This window comes from Helianthus annuus, chromosome 11 (assembly GCF_002127325.2).
Source record: "Helianthus annuus cultivar XRQ/B chromosome 11, HanXRQr2.0-SUNRISE, whole genome shotgun sequence".
Lineage (NCBI taxonomy): Eukaryota > Viridiplantae > Streptophyta > Magnoliopsida > Asterales > Asteraceae > Helianthus > Helianthus annuus.
Genome location: NC_035443.2, coordinates 167,252,030 through 167,268,834, shown reverse-complemented (window position 1 = coordinate 167,268,834; position 16,805 = coordinate 167,252,030). Strand labels below are relative to the sequence as shown.

The 16,805-nt window shown below is 36.7% G+C and overlaps 1 protein-coding gene across 1 annotated transcript; it reads right to left on the bottom strand.

Annotated features, from left to right (window-relative positions):
* Window positions 1–525: 525 nt before the first annotated feature.
* Window positions 526–8,608, bottom strand: LOC110890968 (ABC transporter G family member 3). Its single transcript, XM_022138622.2, has 12 exons — window positions 8,426–8,608; window positions 7,521–8,022; window positions 7,315–7,394; window positions 6,941–7,227; window positions 6,195–6,366; window positions 5,981–6,094; window positions 4,723–4,851; window positions 4,421–4,612; window positions 3,608–3,694; window positions 2,821–3,093; window positions 1,783–1,890; window positions 526–828 (listed from the first exon to the last, which is right to left on the bottom strand). Exons 2-12 carry the CDS (start codon window positions 7,996–7,998, stop codon window positions 577–579), a joined length of 2,172 nt encoding a protein of 723 aa, XP_021994314.1. The 5' UTR covers window positions 7,999–8,022; window positions 8,426–8,608; the 3' UTR covers window positions 526–576.
* Window positions 8,609–16,805: the final 8,197 nt, after the last annotated feature.

Genomic DNA, 16,805 nt, shown 5'->3' with positions numbered 1-16,805 from the left:
AGTCTACATTATTTAAAATATTTATTTTGAAATTTGAATTTGTAGGACAGTCGTCTTAACATAAAGAAACTATTTAATGTTAAAATTATAATAAAAAAAATATTAAAGATAAAGGAAACCAAAAGTTAGGTTATAGTTCTTAATTTAGGTTTATGATCATGTTTGACCAGGTCAAACTAAGACCAGGACTGTAATGTTGTAACATGACTTAGACCAGTTATGTCAGTTGACTCAGTTTATGATCATATTTGACCAGGTCAAACTAAGACCAAGAGTATTAAGTTGTAACATTGCTTGGACCGACACCGAAAGCGGTCACTTGAGCCACGCAACATGGCTAACCGTCAAGCGTGCTGGTCCGAATCTCTTCAAGCAATCCCACATGATGCCAATAAAAACAAGTCTTTCACAACAATATAAAATAACAAGTTAAAATTTTATATTAGCATCATGTTTAATGACTCAAAACCAAAACTTTAAACAACAAAGAAAAAAAAATGGAGTGATCAAATTACACAAAACCCGTATGGTCTAAACAACAGCGCGAATCAGGCAAGAAAGCGCGTATATATTCTTTCATTCATTCATCTTGAGTTTACAACACACAAATCTAAATAGAGATGAGTTCTTCTTCACACAAAAATGTAGCAACAGAAACACAAGAACTCGATACGCAAGTGCCATAAGTGAAAGGATCAGTAGATTTCTCCATTTTGAATTATTATCGGGGGAAATGTCATAAACGTTATGGAGCGCTTGATACCCGGTTATCGTTCTCACTTGACCAACTGCAAATGATGTCCCGTCATACTCGTTCTCCAAGAGACCCTAGAAACACGAAATTCAAAGCCAGTTATGTTCCAAAATTTAATATTGATGAATAGAGAGCGTTTGTTAAGGAAATATATGTGTTCATGAACACATACCGAACAAGATTTTATGTTTGTGTTTGTTTGTTATGGAAATGAACGTGTTCGTGTTTGTTTGTGTTCGTTTGTTAATTTTAGGTAATGAACGTTCATGAACACAAATTAATGTTCGTGAACACAAATGGAAACAAACGAACACAAACAAACGTTCATGAACAAAATATATATACAATAATATTTGGGTAAATTACTTTTTGAGTCCCTGTGTTTTAGTGGTTTTAACTAGTTGAGTTCAAAAGCAAAAAGTTTAACGACCTGAGTCCCTATAAGTATTTTCTTTAACCATTTGAGTCCTTTTGAGTCCACATTTAACCTTTTGAGTCCAATTTTTTTTGACTCAAATCGTTATAAAATGAACAAAATTGGACTCAAAACGTTATAAAATAAATGGCTAGGGACTCAGGGCGTTAAACTTTTTGATTTTGGACTCAAGTGGTTAAAACCACTAAAACAAAGGGACTCAAAGTAATTTACTCATAATATTTACTAGATATTTCATTTGTTGGAAATTTGAAGTATTTAAATAAAATATAAGAAATAGAAACTCTAATGAACTATTGAGAACAAACCAACATGTTACCGAACGTTCATGAACATAAATGAACGAACATGAACAAATGAACGAGCGTGACCTCTGTTCATGTTCATTCATTTAACTAAACGAACGAAATTTCTTGTTCGTGTTCGTTCGTATATTAACGAACGAACACAAATGAACTTCGTGCTGAACGGTTCACGAACTGTTTGCTGATTGTTCGGTTCGTTTGCAGCACATAATTTTATTAATGTTGTTAAAAAGTTAAATTTTGGTTTTAATAAAATGAGTTAATGAGCCACGTTGTCATAAACTTACCTGTATCGAATACGTGTGGAAAGCAATGTAGGAAACAGGATACATCCAAACGGGCCCAGGCAACGCGCTTCGAATTCGGAAATAGCCAGCAGAAAGCATCATCATCACCTGTAAAACATCATGCACATGAAGTTTTAGATTAAATAATCTGAAGTTGTTTTAATCCAATAATTTGAAGCTAAACTTATACCCATTTATAGGGTTGTAAACAAACCGAACGTTCAGCGAACAATTCGTGAACCATTTGGCGGAAGTTCGGTTGTGTTCTTTCGTTTAATTAATGAACACACACGAACAAGAAAATTCGTTTGGTAAGTTAAACAAACGAACATGAATAGAGGTTGCGTTCGTTCGTCTATGTTCGTGAACGTTTGGCAATGTATTCATGTATATTCAATTTTGTTCGTGCATTTAAATGTTTTTAATGTTATATTTTTATTTTATTAATTTTATTTTTAAAAAACTAGAAACCATTGTTATATTATAAGTCTCCGCTAACATCTCTCATTTGACCATTTCAATTTCAGTTTGTGTTAAAGCTTGACAAACTTATTACTTTTTGTGTTTTTTATGTCTATGATAATTAAGTCAACTATGTTCGGATAATTATATTAAGTACTTAGTTGTTTTTGGTGGATTCTTCGTAATCTTTCTTTCTGATGAAAAAAACAAATTTTATTTTAAAAATGAATATATATTGTTTGTATGTGTTCATTTATGTTCATGAATATTTGTTTGTGTTCGTTTGCGTTTGGTAAGTGTTCATGAACAGATCATGAACATGTTCATTTTCTTAATGAACGAACACGAACAAAAAATCTCGTTCGGTAAGCGTTCGTAAATCGTTTATAAACATGTCCATTTCTTAACGACCTTTTGTTTGTGTTCGTTCGGTTCATCTACAACCCTGCCCATTTAAAGAACGCCATCAATTTTCATTATCCATTCTATTGAACTAGTTACACAAGATATCTTCAATTAGTTGTATCGACGGGTAGTTTAGACGTATGGCTAACTGATAAAAAGGTGAAAACTCACATGTATAAACACGAGTGTTGAGATAGTCCAGAAAACATCTTGCAAAACGGTGGCAACAACGAGCACTAGCCCTTCGTTAACCAAAAGGCACATGAAGAAATTGAGCACAAAATACATCATAAAGCTGAAATCATTTCTAAGCCCCACGAGGAAGTAGAAAACCAGACTCGAAGAAATCGAGATCAAAAACAAGAACGGAAAACTCGCCAGAAGTTGTCCCGTTAAGAAAACTATTCCTCCTGAATGTTGATTTGAATCTTCACAAGCGTACACCTGAATTAAACATACGAATAGCTTTGTACGTTATATTTATGTTATTATGTTATAAACTAAAAATTAGAGTGAATTTCAAGGATTGTCCTTTATCTTTATACTCATTTTCAGGCATTGTCCTTTATGTTCAAAATTGACGAGTTTTGTCCTTTATGTTTTCATATCATACACGTTTTGTCCTTTAGGCCTAACCCAGTTAGTTTTTTCAGTTAAATTTGGTCATATGCTTTGCACATGAGGGCATTTTTGTCAATTCAAAGGTAAGTTCAACGGCAGATTTACAGCTCAAAGCTTCTGCAACCTTTGAATTGACAAAAACGCTCTCATGTGCAAAGCACATGACCAAATTTAACTGAAAAAACTAACCGGGTTAGGCCTAAAGGACAAAACGTGTATGATATGAAAACATAAAGGACAAAACTCGTCAATTTTGAACATAAAGGACAGCGCCTGAAAATTAGTATAAAGATAAAGGACAATCCTTGAAATTCACTCCTAAAATTATCTAATATACCTTAACCTCCTTTAATTGTGCAGGTACCCCAACAATGCTTAGGAGTGAAGCGAAAGATATAAACGCAAAAATTGCTGCAACTCTCGTCTGCAATTAAATGACAATTATAAAGATTTGAACTTTGAAATTATTTCAAAACGTGGGGTGTAAACTAGGGATGGGAATTTTTTTTCCCAAAATACCCGTACCCATATCGATTTTTGCTATTCGGTACATGTACCGGTACCGGTTTTATTGATTTTGGTATTTGGTACTTTTGGTATCGGTACGGGTAAAAATGGTACGGGTACCAAATTTGATTACGAATGAATTTGATATTATACTTTCTTTTCGTATTATGTTACGCATATTGATTTTACCTATTTGGTACCCGTTCTGTCTTATTTGGTACCTGTACTGTATTGGTACTCGTACCACTTTTACCTATTTAGTACTCGTACGAGTAGTCAAAAGATTAAAAAAAACAAGGTGGTACCAAAGCGGGTGCCGTATCGAAATACCGATACTCGTACCCGTACCGTACCATAATATTTGGTACAATATTCGGTGCCCAGTTTTGTTCAAATTCGGTACCGGTATGGGTACGAATACGGGTAATGTACCGATTCCATCCCTAGTGTAAACTAGTTGAGCCACTCATGAGCTACTCAAGATTGGCTCGCTATAAGCTCGAATCGAGCCGAGTTTAAACAAAAATGTATAGAACAAAAATGATTCGGGCCAACCCAATCCAACCCGTCCATTTTGATAACTCTAACAATTGTGTTATTATGTTACGGTGAGCATATAATAGTATAATATTATGCAACTTACCCCAACAGAGGATAACGAATGACCTAAACCCGAAAAGGCAGTGCCGACACATAACGCAAGAAGCATGCAAAGGATTAACCGAAGCCAATAATATTTCCATTCCCGCGACATAATCAACAACGATCTCCAAGTCAACACTGCAATTCTTGTAGCGCTACTCGCCTTTCCCTTGCTTTTTAGAGACGGGCCTTCCTGTGACCATAATGTCATAAACGATACATTTTTAACACCCAAATTTATTATTTATTACTAATTATTATTTATTAATAAATATAAAGTGTAAACTTGAATGTAATTTTTACTCTTTCGGTTAGCCTATGTATCATGGTCTCAACTGCTGCTGCGTCAGCTGAAGATCTATATGTTTCTTCTAGGGTACGGATTGCTACCGCGGTGTCCATATTGACATTTGAAAAATCCCCATTATCATCCTGAAAAAAATTATTCAAGATATCACTCAACAGAAGAAAGCCGATAAAAACGATAATCTGATGAAAGGGTCGACGAGTGTTATGTTTTATCTCTAATGGGCCAAACACGTAAAATATAACCCAAAGTGTACTTTTAATGCATAAAACCTCCTGCATTGCTTAATTTAAAAATTCAGATTATTAATAAGATATATAACTTTTATATCATATTTGACACAGAAAATTGTATATAACTCTTAAATGGTATGATCGGTAGGGTTTCTTACCAGCCATACCACTCCCTTAACTTTCTGGGTTTTACACATTTAACCCTTTCAATTTCTAAAAGGTTTGTAAAATGTCACTTTGTCCCCCTCATGTTTCTAAAGTTTTGAATTTAACCCCTATACATTTTTACTTCAAAAAAATAAGTTCTTACATTCTTATTTTTATGTACTTGTCGGTATAAATTTGAGTTCGTCTACGTTTTGAGATAAATTTTATTGTAGAACGAGCTAGGTCAAATATAATACGTTTCGGTGTTTATTTTCATGTACATTTCGAGGTTGTCTACGTTTCGACGTAAAATTAGTTTGAAAACGAGTCGGGTCTAATATAACACATCTTGATTCAACGGTATAAATTTGAGTTATTCTATGTTTCGTCGTAAATTAATTCGGAAACGAGTTCGGCCGATTGTAGTTTATACTCTCTCACGAGGTGTACGGCCCCGCAGCAATGCGCGGCTGGTAAAAAACTAGTATTTGTAACAAAGATAGAATAAAAGACACAGTGTTTCGGCTCAGCCAACCTATGCAGTTAATGCGGTAAAGTATCGGATTCCGGTCAAGGACCGATTTTTGAGATATAGGTTATCTCGGTGAGATATCAGTGGGATATCGGTAATTTTAATATCATGCAGAATTTATATAGCAATTTAACACCAACAATTCAGTGACATATCGGTGATATCGGTCAAATATTGGTTATATCGGTCAATATCGCCAATGATATCAGTACCGATATTCTGACCGATAATTTACATGGGGACCGATCACTGATCACCGATCACCTTTTTGCCACCTTTGTGTAATATGTCCATTGTTGGTTTTATATTCGAAGAAAAAAAGGAAAGCGTTCGGTATATTACCTGCCAGGTTTTGCACATTGTAATGATCCGGTCAAAGTCGGTGTTTATTGCACGAAGAAAATGGTCGGAAGGACTTTGCATAATCGGGCAAGGAAATCCAGCGTTTGAGAAGTGCTACATAATTATAAAGTATGTATATGTTCAGTAACTACAGGAAAAAAAAATATTACAAAATGAATAATTACTTCAAAACTAATAAAACTAGATGCTTTACCTGCAAACAAGCCAGTGTCTCCCCAAAAAACAGCGTATTCCCATTTGAAAGAAGACAAATTCGGTCATAAAGACCAAACACTTCGGTGCTACTTTGGTAAATTGTGAAAATTAAGGTGCAACCAGTGCTTGCAAGCTTCTTCAATGTCACCATCATCAAAAGTGCAGAAACACTGAAAATGGATGATCGTTAATTAAGGGCAAAAAGGTAAAATAAAGACAAGAGTAAAGTACACAGATGGTCCCTGTGGTTAACCAAAGTTTTGGTTTTGGTCCCTATATTTTCAAAAGTACATGGATGGTCATGGTCCCTGTGGTTTGCACTTTGCAACGCATTTATTGGTTTTAGCAAGTCCAAGTTAGGGACTATATGCGTTACAAAGTACGGGGACCATTCGTGTATTTTTGGCAAAAGTTGGGGACAAAATGCGTTACAAAGTGCAAACCACAGAGACCATCGGTGTACTTTTGGCAAAAGTTAGGGACAAAATGCGTTACAAAGTGCAAACGACGGGGACCATCCATGTTTTTTGGCAAAAGTTGGGGACAAAATGTGTTACAAAGTCCAAACCACAAGGATCATTGATGTACTTTTAGCAAAAGTTGGGGACAAAATGCGTTACAAAGTGCAAACCACAGGGACCATCAGTGTACTTTTGGAAAACTAGGGAGCAAATCCAAAACTTTGGTCAACCACAGGGACCATCCGTGTACTTTACTCTAAAGACAAATAATTAGAATTCTGACCTATCAAGATGGTAGAGAGGCTCGTCTATAAACAAGACTTGCGGCCTCATCACAAGCTCTCTGGCGATGCTGACTCGCCTTCTTTCGCCACTCGGAAGACCCTTCATGTAACAATGACCCCCTATGAGTTTATTCGCGTAGTCACCTAACGACATCGCTTGAATAGCATCCTCTACCACACTCTTTTTCTGATAAAAGAAGCCAGGAAGTTGAAGTAGCGCCGAGTAGTAAAGAAATTCACGCACGGTTAATGATCCGATAAGTGTGTTTTTTCTCTCAACATATCCCTATAAATAGAAAAAGAATTATTCTTCAGATATTGTGGGACCCACAAAATGAAAATGTCAATTTAAAATCGAATCTCGGAAACCTACATAGGATCCATACTGCAAGCTCGATTTAGCCCCATTGACAAATACTTCACCGTATGTTTTCGCTGAATCATCCAACCTTCCTAAAGAAGAACGCGAAACAATAAATCTAATAAAGCGGTTGAAAAACGTAAGTTGCATATACCCGTAAAAAGTGAAAAACTGCATTGCGTTTTCTTAAGATTTTCCTTATAAAGTATGTTACGTACCAGCAAGGGCTCGCAACAGTGTCGATTTCCCCGACTTTCCGGGACCCATGATCACAGTCATCGTGCCAGGTAAAGCGTATCCATTCGAGCTTTTAACAACCCGATCAGAATACTTCCGTTTACCCTTTATAGTAACCGTTAAATCCCTCCACACAATAGCAGCCCCCGCGATCTTCCTTGCCACAACCGCACCTTCCGGTAACGGTGGAGATGGTAGAGAACCACTATTGAGCTTTGAAAGCGATGGTGAAATGGGAGTAGTGGCGGTGTTAATCGAGTCACCGCCCTCTTCCACCCTAACCTCCACATCCGTATTATTATCCTCCCAATCAGGTGAATCTTCGAACGAAATCGGTTGCCTTAAAGCCCCTTGTTTCCTTAAGTAAAAAAAATTACTAGACGGCACTCTACTAGCGGGACTACTAGCTGAAGACGACGAAGATCTATAGTTCTCCGAATGCGACTGTATTTCTTCCATTATTATATCAAATCATTCACAACCCTGCAACCATCAATAGTTACACATTTGCTTAAAGTACACTATAAGCAAAGGAATTTAAACAAACAGTTGGTGGGCATGAGCTCAATCATCATCAGTTCATACCAGAATCAAATAAAAACCGAAACCCAAATCTTAAATTCTGCTAAATCAAATGGGTATACATTAATTCATTCCAAATACAAAAAAAAAAAAAAAAAAAAAAAAAAAAAAAAAAAAAAATCAATCTTTTGCCTAAGTTCAGGAAACACATTGGATACAAGATTGGTCCTTTTTTGGATCAATTTGAGGGGTGAATCAATGACCCAAATGGGTTGATCAAATAGGGTCGAAATAGTGGAAGAATGAAGAACAAAAAGGTATGAATTGAAGTCAAATAGGGTCGGTACGAGAGTGACAAACTCACCTGGATCTGAAGAGAGGGGAAATGGACTGTTTGCGAGTGAGTGAGAAGTGGAGAAGACAAAAGACAGCGTAGAGATGAGAAGAGGGTGTCATAATTATTAGTCCAGGTTGATTTCCAACTTGGTGTGATTGTTTACAAAAAGACTACCTAATGTTCTCTACAAATGCAATTACACCCCTTCTCATTTCGTGTGTAGACGAGCTGCTCGAGATCAACTTGATAAAAGTATGAAGGAATCCGGGTTTAAAGAGCTCGAGCTTAAAAGAAAGCTTGTTTAATAAACGAGCTTGAGTTTGAGTTTCACTTATTCAACTCGAGCCAGCTTATGAGACTAAAGTACTAAACGAGCCAGTAATTTATATAATGATTATCTAAAAATACATTATTTTAATAATAACTATTATTATATAAAGTTATATTTATATAATGATTATTTAATAATACATTATTTTAATAATAACTTTTATTATATAAAGTTATGATACATCTTATGTTTTTTATAAAACTATAGTAAGACTATATATAAATAGTTATAAGAGCACACAATTGATTCTTCATCTTAATCTCTATATAATTATACTAAAAATCACTACGTTTTCTCTAATTTTCAATTAAATAATATTTTTTTTACTTTTGTTATTACATTTTCTCCCTCTTCCACTCGCATCACTTTGAAAAAATATAAAGGGTGAACAGTGTTTTCTTTTTAAATTTACCGATGAAGAGTAATTTTTTTCTTCTTCACTCACAACCACTAACAAATACTCATATAGAGGTTGTACTCACATAATTATACATAATTATGGAGGATCAAATGTGAATGCTCTAAGTGTAAATGAGTTAGTTATTTAATAATAAACGAATCGAGCTCGAGTTTGAAAAATTATTCACGGGCTTGAGCTTTCATAAATTATATGACTTCGAATTTAGTTGAGCTCGGGCTTGACTCAGCTTGTATACACCCTATATTACATAGTTTTATTAACTATTAAGAAATAATAGTAAATAATCACTTTTTTTAAGTTAAAAAAAAGGGTAGATGCACGGTACAACATATAAAATGACCGAATTACCCTTCTCGTTAACAGAAAAAATGGATAAAGTTAACCCAGTAAACCAAAATGGCAACGGTAAAACATTGGCATCTAACTCTTTGTAACTTTTAACTTGACTTATTTTCATGTGAACTATTTTAACGTACATTAATAATATACTTTTTAGAACTTGATTATTCTGGTTTATGAACTATTTTAAACGTGCATTAATAATATATTTTTTAGGAGTCGGTTATTCTGGTTCATACAAAACTTACTTCTTTATATGGTTTAATTTATCAATGGTCGATATTCGATAAATATGGTTTAGCTTATCAGTGGTCGATATTCCATAAACTGGTAACACACACTATAACGTGTATATGTCAGTTTTGTCGGTGTGTAGGTGTAAATACAGGGGTTAACTCATCATTTACAATTTTCCTTGGATGAAATTATAATCATGTAGATTGTTTTTTCATATCTATTTTTTCAATTACTTTCTCTAAAGCAAACGATTATTCTTTTATGAAACAAATAAATACTCTATATATGCTCTTTTTAATATATAAATTGGATGAGTAACATCTTTTCAATAACTTATGAGAAAAGATATGAGGCAACTTTTAATTTAATTTGAATATATCCAAAGAAAATATACTAAAGACCACCAAATAAGTAATTTTAAAATATAAAGTAAATTATGAAATTTGTATTGTAGTTTACTCTAATTTTGGATAGTTTCGTTCATGTTTAAAAAAAATTCAAACTAACTTTTCATCATGACAACCATGCTTTAAAGCAAATTCATAAAAGATAAAATCACCCACACACACAAACCTCGACACATAATATAAATCCATCTTATTAAGCACGTTCTACCCAGGCTTGTAAATGATGCATCATGTTGATCAGTTCTATTTAATATTATGGAAAACATGAATAACATACCTGTTACAGCAGACAGGCCAGCAGAGAATCCAGTTAGGGATGTAGCCATTGAGTTCGACATACTTGTCAGGGTGATCTGGTTCCTCCTTATGATGTAAAGTTATGATGGTGATGAACCGATACAAGGGAAGGAATCGGTTAGGAGAGAGAGCCGAGAATATGATGTTATGAGGGTTGTGAAATTGTTTTAACTTGTGTAACCCTTAAACTATCTAATAATCTCCTTATATATACACCCAAGAGGAAACCCAATTAGTTAATAAGGGTAATATGGTCCATCAACAATTATCAACTAATTATTAATAGGTTATTAATTTATTTTGATCTATATAATATAAATAATTATAATGGCTACAAGATTAAATATTATAATAATAATATATTTAATCTCACATTCTCCCACTTAGCCGAGTAATAATTTATCATGAGTATTAGATGAGCCTGGCTAGGAGGTAACACTCATTTTAGCCTTAAACCAAGAACTATAGCAGAGAAATACAGCCGTTGAATCATCATTCGACTCAGGACCCCCATTAGTCATACTAAAGCCTCAATTTAAAACCTAATAGTTATGATCAAAATACGCATAAGCCCTTTAGCGTCTGATATGTATTTATATTTGTCCATATGTCATTACACCGCAGAACATATGTTAGAGACATAAAAAATCAAATTGAGGAAATATTATTAATTAAAACATAAGCTAGTATAATATGCCATTAAATAAGGTCTTTAGTAAGTCCCATATTCGATACATGTTCTTCGAAAACTTTAGGTGGGAGACCTTTAGTCATTGGATCCGCAAGCATATCTTTAGTACTAATATACTCAATACAAAGATTATTTTCCTCAACTCGTTCACGTACGAACAAATATTTTGTATCGAGATATAAACCAGCTCCAGTCGAACTGTTACTGTTCGAGAAACTAACGGCAGCTGAGTTATCACAGTAAAGCTTCAATGGTCTAGAAATGGAATTTACGATTTTGAGTCCAGTGATCAGATTTCTAAGCAACATTCCATGACAGGTTGCGTTGTAAACAACAATGTATACTGCCATCATTGTGGAAGTTGTAGTTAACTGATGAGATAGGTCCGCCTGCTAACATAAAGATGTAGCCTGAAGTGGATTTCTTGTCATCTTTGCATTTGGCAAAGTCAGAATCAGAATAACCTACCACTTCTAAGTGATCACTTCTTCTATAAGTCAGTTTATAGTCTTTCGTCCCTTGCAGATATCTAAGGACCTTCTTAGCTGCTTTCCAGTGATCTAGGCCAGGATTAGTCTGATAACGGCCTAGCATTCCAGCAATATAAGCGATATCTTGGCGAGTACAGACTTGAGCATACATCAGGCTCCCGACTACTGACGTGTAAGGTATCTGGCTCATTTGCTCCTTTTCAACCTCTGTTGTCGGACACTGGAATGAACCGAAAACATCTCCCTTAACTACTAGAGCGACATATAAGGTTCCGAGTCTAACTTTGGTCCCGATACAAGGTTCCGAGTTACCTCAGGAACATATAAGGTATCATAAAGTTTAATACATAAACCAGTTTTCAAAAATAATTGTAATGTTCCTATGGCCTTCACTTCTAATTCCCGATCATCCCCAACTTTAAGTGTTCTTTGGTTTCTTCCCAGCTTCCGGATTGAAAGGAATCCCTGAGTAGAGTTAGTTACATGAACCATAGAACCAGAATCAAACCACCAAGAATTAGCAGGAACATTTAAATTAAAGGACTTAAGTATCATGAAAAAATCGTTACCTTTCTTAGCCAGCCACTCCTTGAAGTCAGGGCATTCCTTTTGCTTATGTCCTTTTTTCTTACATAACTTGCAATAGGGTTTGCCAAAGGAGCTCTTAGAGCTGGAAGGTGCACTTGTATTAGGATTTGGCTTTTGGACCTTGGAAGCATCCTTTATTTGATAGTTGTTCTTCCTCTTCTTAGAGTTGGAGGTGGTGAAGTTAGCAACATCAGTAGTGCGATCCATCTTCATACGCTCTTCCTCCTGTACGCATATAGCGACCAGCTCACTCATCGTCCATTTGTCCTTCTGAGTGTTGTAATTGATCTTGAATGTTTCATAAGACGAAGGAAGCGAAGTGATGATGAAGTGAACAAGAAAACCATCACTGATTTCCATCTCTAGCCCTTTCAGCTTATTGGTCATGTCATGCATCATCATAATGTGCTCGCGAATGCCGCTCCTCCCATCATACTTAGTCGTCACCAGCTTGAGGATAAGAGTGCTAGCGTGTGCTTTTGATGTTCCCTTGAATTGAGCCTCCACAGAAGCCAGGTAGGTTTTAGCATTCCTCAGAATCAGGAATAGCGCCTCTAATAGCATTGTGAATGGATTGCTTCATGAACATGAGAGAGATGCGGTTACACCTAGTCCATTTTGCATGAACTATCTGCTCAGCAGCAGTACTTTGAGTGGTAAGGTCCGCTGGCTTATTCTCTCTAAGAGCATAATCGAAGTCTAGCAATCCTAGTGTAAGCATGAGGGCATCCTTCCATTCAACAAAGTTATCACCAGTCAAAGGTGGAATCCCGCAATTGGGTGCTGATAGTGGAAATAAGATGAGCAAGTTATGATACTAAGAAAGAAGTCCTAATGTGATCTAAGGGCATGTTATACTAAGGCAGGAATAAATAATGACCATTTTGATTATGAAGCTGTGATATTGTCTATTACTAACATCAAAATAATAGACTTAGTTAAAAATTCTACTTAAACGAAGACAAATCAGCTTTGGCCAGAAGTGTAATCATTTAAGTATGTGTGCAAAGTAATCGTGACAAATCAGCTTTGGCCAGAAATAAGACAATTACTTTAGTTATGCACTTGTCAAGCATGCTAAACATAAATGAATTAAATCAGCTTTGGCCAGAATTAAGACATTTCACGTTTTTAATGCATACTCAACATAGCTTTTATAATACTTGAACAATAAATAGATGTATTAAATCAGCTTTGGCCAGAAATGATACATCAGAAGCTCGTTCAAGTTAAGCTATAGTTGGTTTTGTAAAAATTATCTGATTCTGATTTGTCACACCCCCAAAATACCACTTAGGGAATGTCCTTGCTAGGTGTGTGACGTCCCAACAAAGAGCCACTAATTGCAATGAACCCATACAGGTTTCAAAATAAAGTTCTCGGTTATTAATAAAAATACTATCAACAAGTTTAAGTGAAAACCAAAGTGTTCAACGGAAGCAAAATTAAACGAAGTTAAATAGTTTAAAAACCAATATATAGTATCAAGAAATTAATAGCATAAATTCCTCCAGTCGACCCATGACCTCTCCAGCTACTCCAGACAGCAAGTTCCAGTGCAAAACAGCTAACGACCTACAAGCATGCAAACAAGTGTGTCAGACGACGTTGGTGAGTTCAAAGTTTTGTTACCGAGTTTAGTTTACCAGATACATGTATAAAACAGTTTATTAATTTGATTTCATGTTGCTATTAACTCGATTACAAAAATGGCTACAAGATGTGTTTACCCAACTCCAATGTCTCTATCAAAACATTGGTCATGCTTTAAGGAAATTAGTTCACGCCCGTCCTCCCCGGTACGGTGTGAGGGTGCCAAATCTAATAGCGCTATCAACTAATAACCTCGTTGCCTCCCCGACAACTGTCAGTAGATGTACGGGGTATTATATGATAGAAACTGAGTAATAATAACAAACATCCCAATAAACTAGCATTCCTCCCCGGAACGTTACCCGTTATCCCTCCCCGGGATGCATGCTTGGAAAAAGAGCAGTGAACTCACCTGAGATTTGCTCAGTAAAATTAGAAATTCGTTTACGTTCACAGTTGGTCAATCAAGTCCTAATATGGTTACCATTAAGAATCAGTTCTACATATAATTAACCACACAGGAAATAAACACGGATCATACACGCACTTACACTCATCGTTTCACGTGTCATAACAGTAATTCACGTATTCATAGCTTTCATCACGTATACGTAGTGACATACAAGAATCACACATGTCCTATGAAACATAACAGTTTACTGAAGGGGTAAGGTCCCAAAAACCTCATAATAAGTGCTCGGGACCATACCACAACCTTAATTTTCAGCTTGGCACCTTGCGCGGCCGCGCACTGGTCTCACAAAAGAAAGGTTTAAAAAGCAACAGTCAAAACTTGCGCCCAAAGGGAATCATAAAACCTTGCGCCTGTCCTACACAAAGCAAAGGACAAGAATCTAGAATTAGATATTTCCGCTTAATATCCAGACTTGGATATTATTTGCCCAGACTTGGGATTTATTCACCTGCTTCCACACGATAAGGTGTCACACCAGATTACAGCAGTAGTCTTCTAGAAATAATACAATCGTGCACCACAAAGACGGTTACAACCGTTTGGACACGTGTCACTACATCAGTCGTCCTTAAAATCACAACGAATGCATGCAAATAAAGGGTAATCTCCACTTAGTCACTTTACACGTGGCGGATCCCTAGCCTTCGATCAAAACCATGATCCGTGTGCTATCACGTCGGATCAAGAGTATTAACAGAAGGAAACATAACCGCTTACGGGGTTAGCATTTTCCGTTTTCTTTTCACTAACGGGTTTTCCCGCCCAAAGATTCCTGGTTATAAATAAGAGAACTATTCAGGTATGAAATTCAAGTTACACTCACTTCTCAAATACATCTTCTTCTTCATTCCCAATACTTATTCTCACACCGGAGTCGGGTCAAGGAGAGAACCCTCTTCTCCCTTTGACGAGGCTAACGGTGCTTCTTTTTTGCAGAATTACCGGAGAAGAAGATCTGTTAAGATCTAAATCAATCGAGTAGGAACTAACCTTTTTATACGGATTCAAACCCCCTAGATATCTCGGTTCCGACCATTTATCTAGTGTTTCTTCATTGGCGCCCACCGATTCCTCTGTTTTTTTCCAGTTTTCATCTCGATTCGATTTAGTTCTTTTCATTCTCTGTTTTGCACATGGCAGAGAATTCATCATCTCACCGGCAACATGGTCCTCGACCAAACAATTTGCAAGTAGAAGGAATTCCGGAGGATGCCTCGGACGATAACGAGGTTCAATCCAACTGAGCAAATGATCCTATCATTGCAGGAATGTTACCAACAAACCCTGCTCAATCAATTTTACCTCCAGGAGAAACTCCGATATCCTGGTATGTCCGGTCTCAAGGGGCATTAAACGCAGTATACACACAGCTGTGTGCTCAGACTGCTCCCCTGACTCAATCACGGAGACCGGGATCTCGTGCTCATGCTTCTCAACGAGAAGAATCAACTTATGAAGGAACAGAAGTTTATGCTAGATCTACATCGCAACACATTCAGACAGGGACACACCGAAGGCAATCAGTTCATGATAGGTTGGGATCTCAACGAAATATCCACACTGATGAATCTGATCCAACATACCGCTTATGTACAAATACCAGTGTGTTCAATCGATTGCAACCAAACTATAACAAGTACAGGCCTCGAGCGGTTTATAACCCTGAGGCAGAACACAACTATGACTTGGTTTACCGCCCTGCAGAAGCAGCAGAAAACTCAAAGTTCATACTAGAAATAGCCTTAGCCCCATTGGAGAAGGCTAAATTACCATCCAACATAGGGAAGTTTAATGGGTTAACCGACCCTGACGATCACCTAAGGATATTTACCAGTGCAGGTCTGGTTGGGGGTTGGACTCTCCCGCTATGGTGTCATCTGTTCGTACAAACCCTGACCGGCCCAGCGAGAATTTGGTTCGATAACCTACCAACCGGGTAGATCGAATCATGGAAGGATCTGCGGGAAAATTTTTTTGACACACTTCAGCCAGCAGTGGCGTTCCATCCGTGATACATCCGACGTCATGAACATCTGGCGCCGAGATGACGAAAATCTGGAAGATTTCATCACTAGATACAATAAAGAAGTGTTGGAAATCGGCGGTGTTCATGAACAATTGATCCGTGCGCAATTCAAGTACGCGGTTCGATGCGACGACATGATCAAAGTTTTATCTGGAACAGAGGGCCTTCCAACAAGTTGGGAGAAGATAATGGCGGCAGCCAAAGTTTATGCGCAAACGGAGAAAAACCTCACAACAAACAGGCCACCGCCACCACACAATAGGCCCGCGGATTTAAGCTTAACTGGTGAAAGGAGGTTTAAAAAATCATGGCGTGAGTCCGAAACAGGGAGTCGTTCGTCCGAAGACGCTCGTACAACAATTAACAAACTCTCCGCACAGCGGTAGAGCAAACAGGAAAATAGGGAGAGACAGTGGACTGCCCTAACAAAAACCCCGGCGGAGGTCTTAAGTACTGAAGACTATCAATTCAAGCCTCCAATTCCGATGAAAAATAAACGTGGACAAGACCC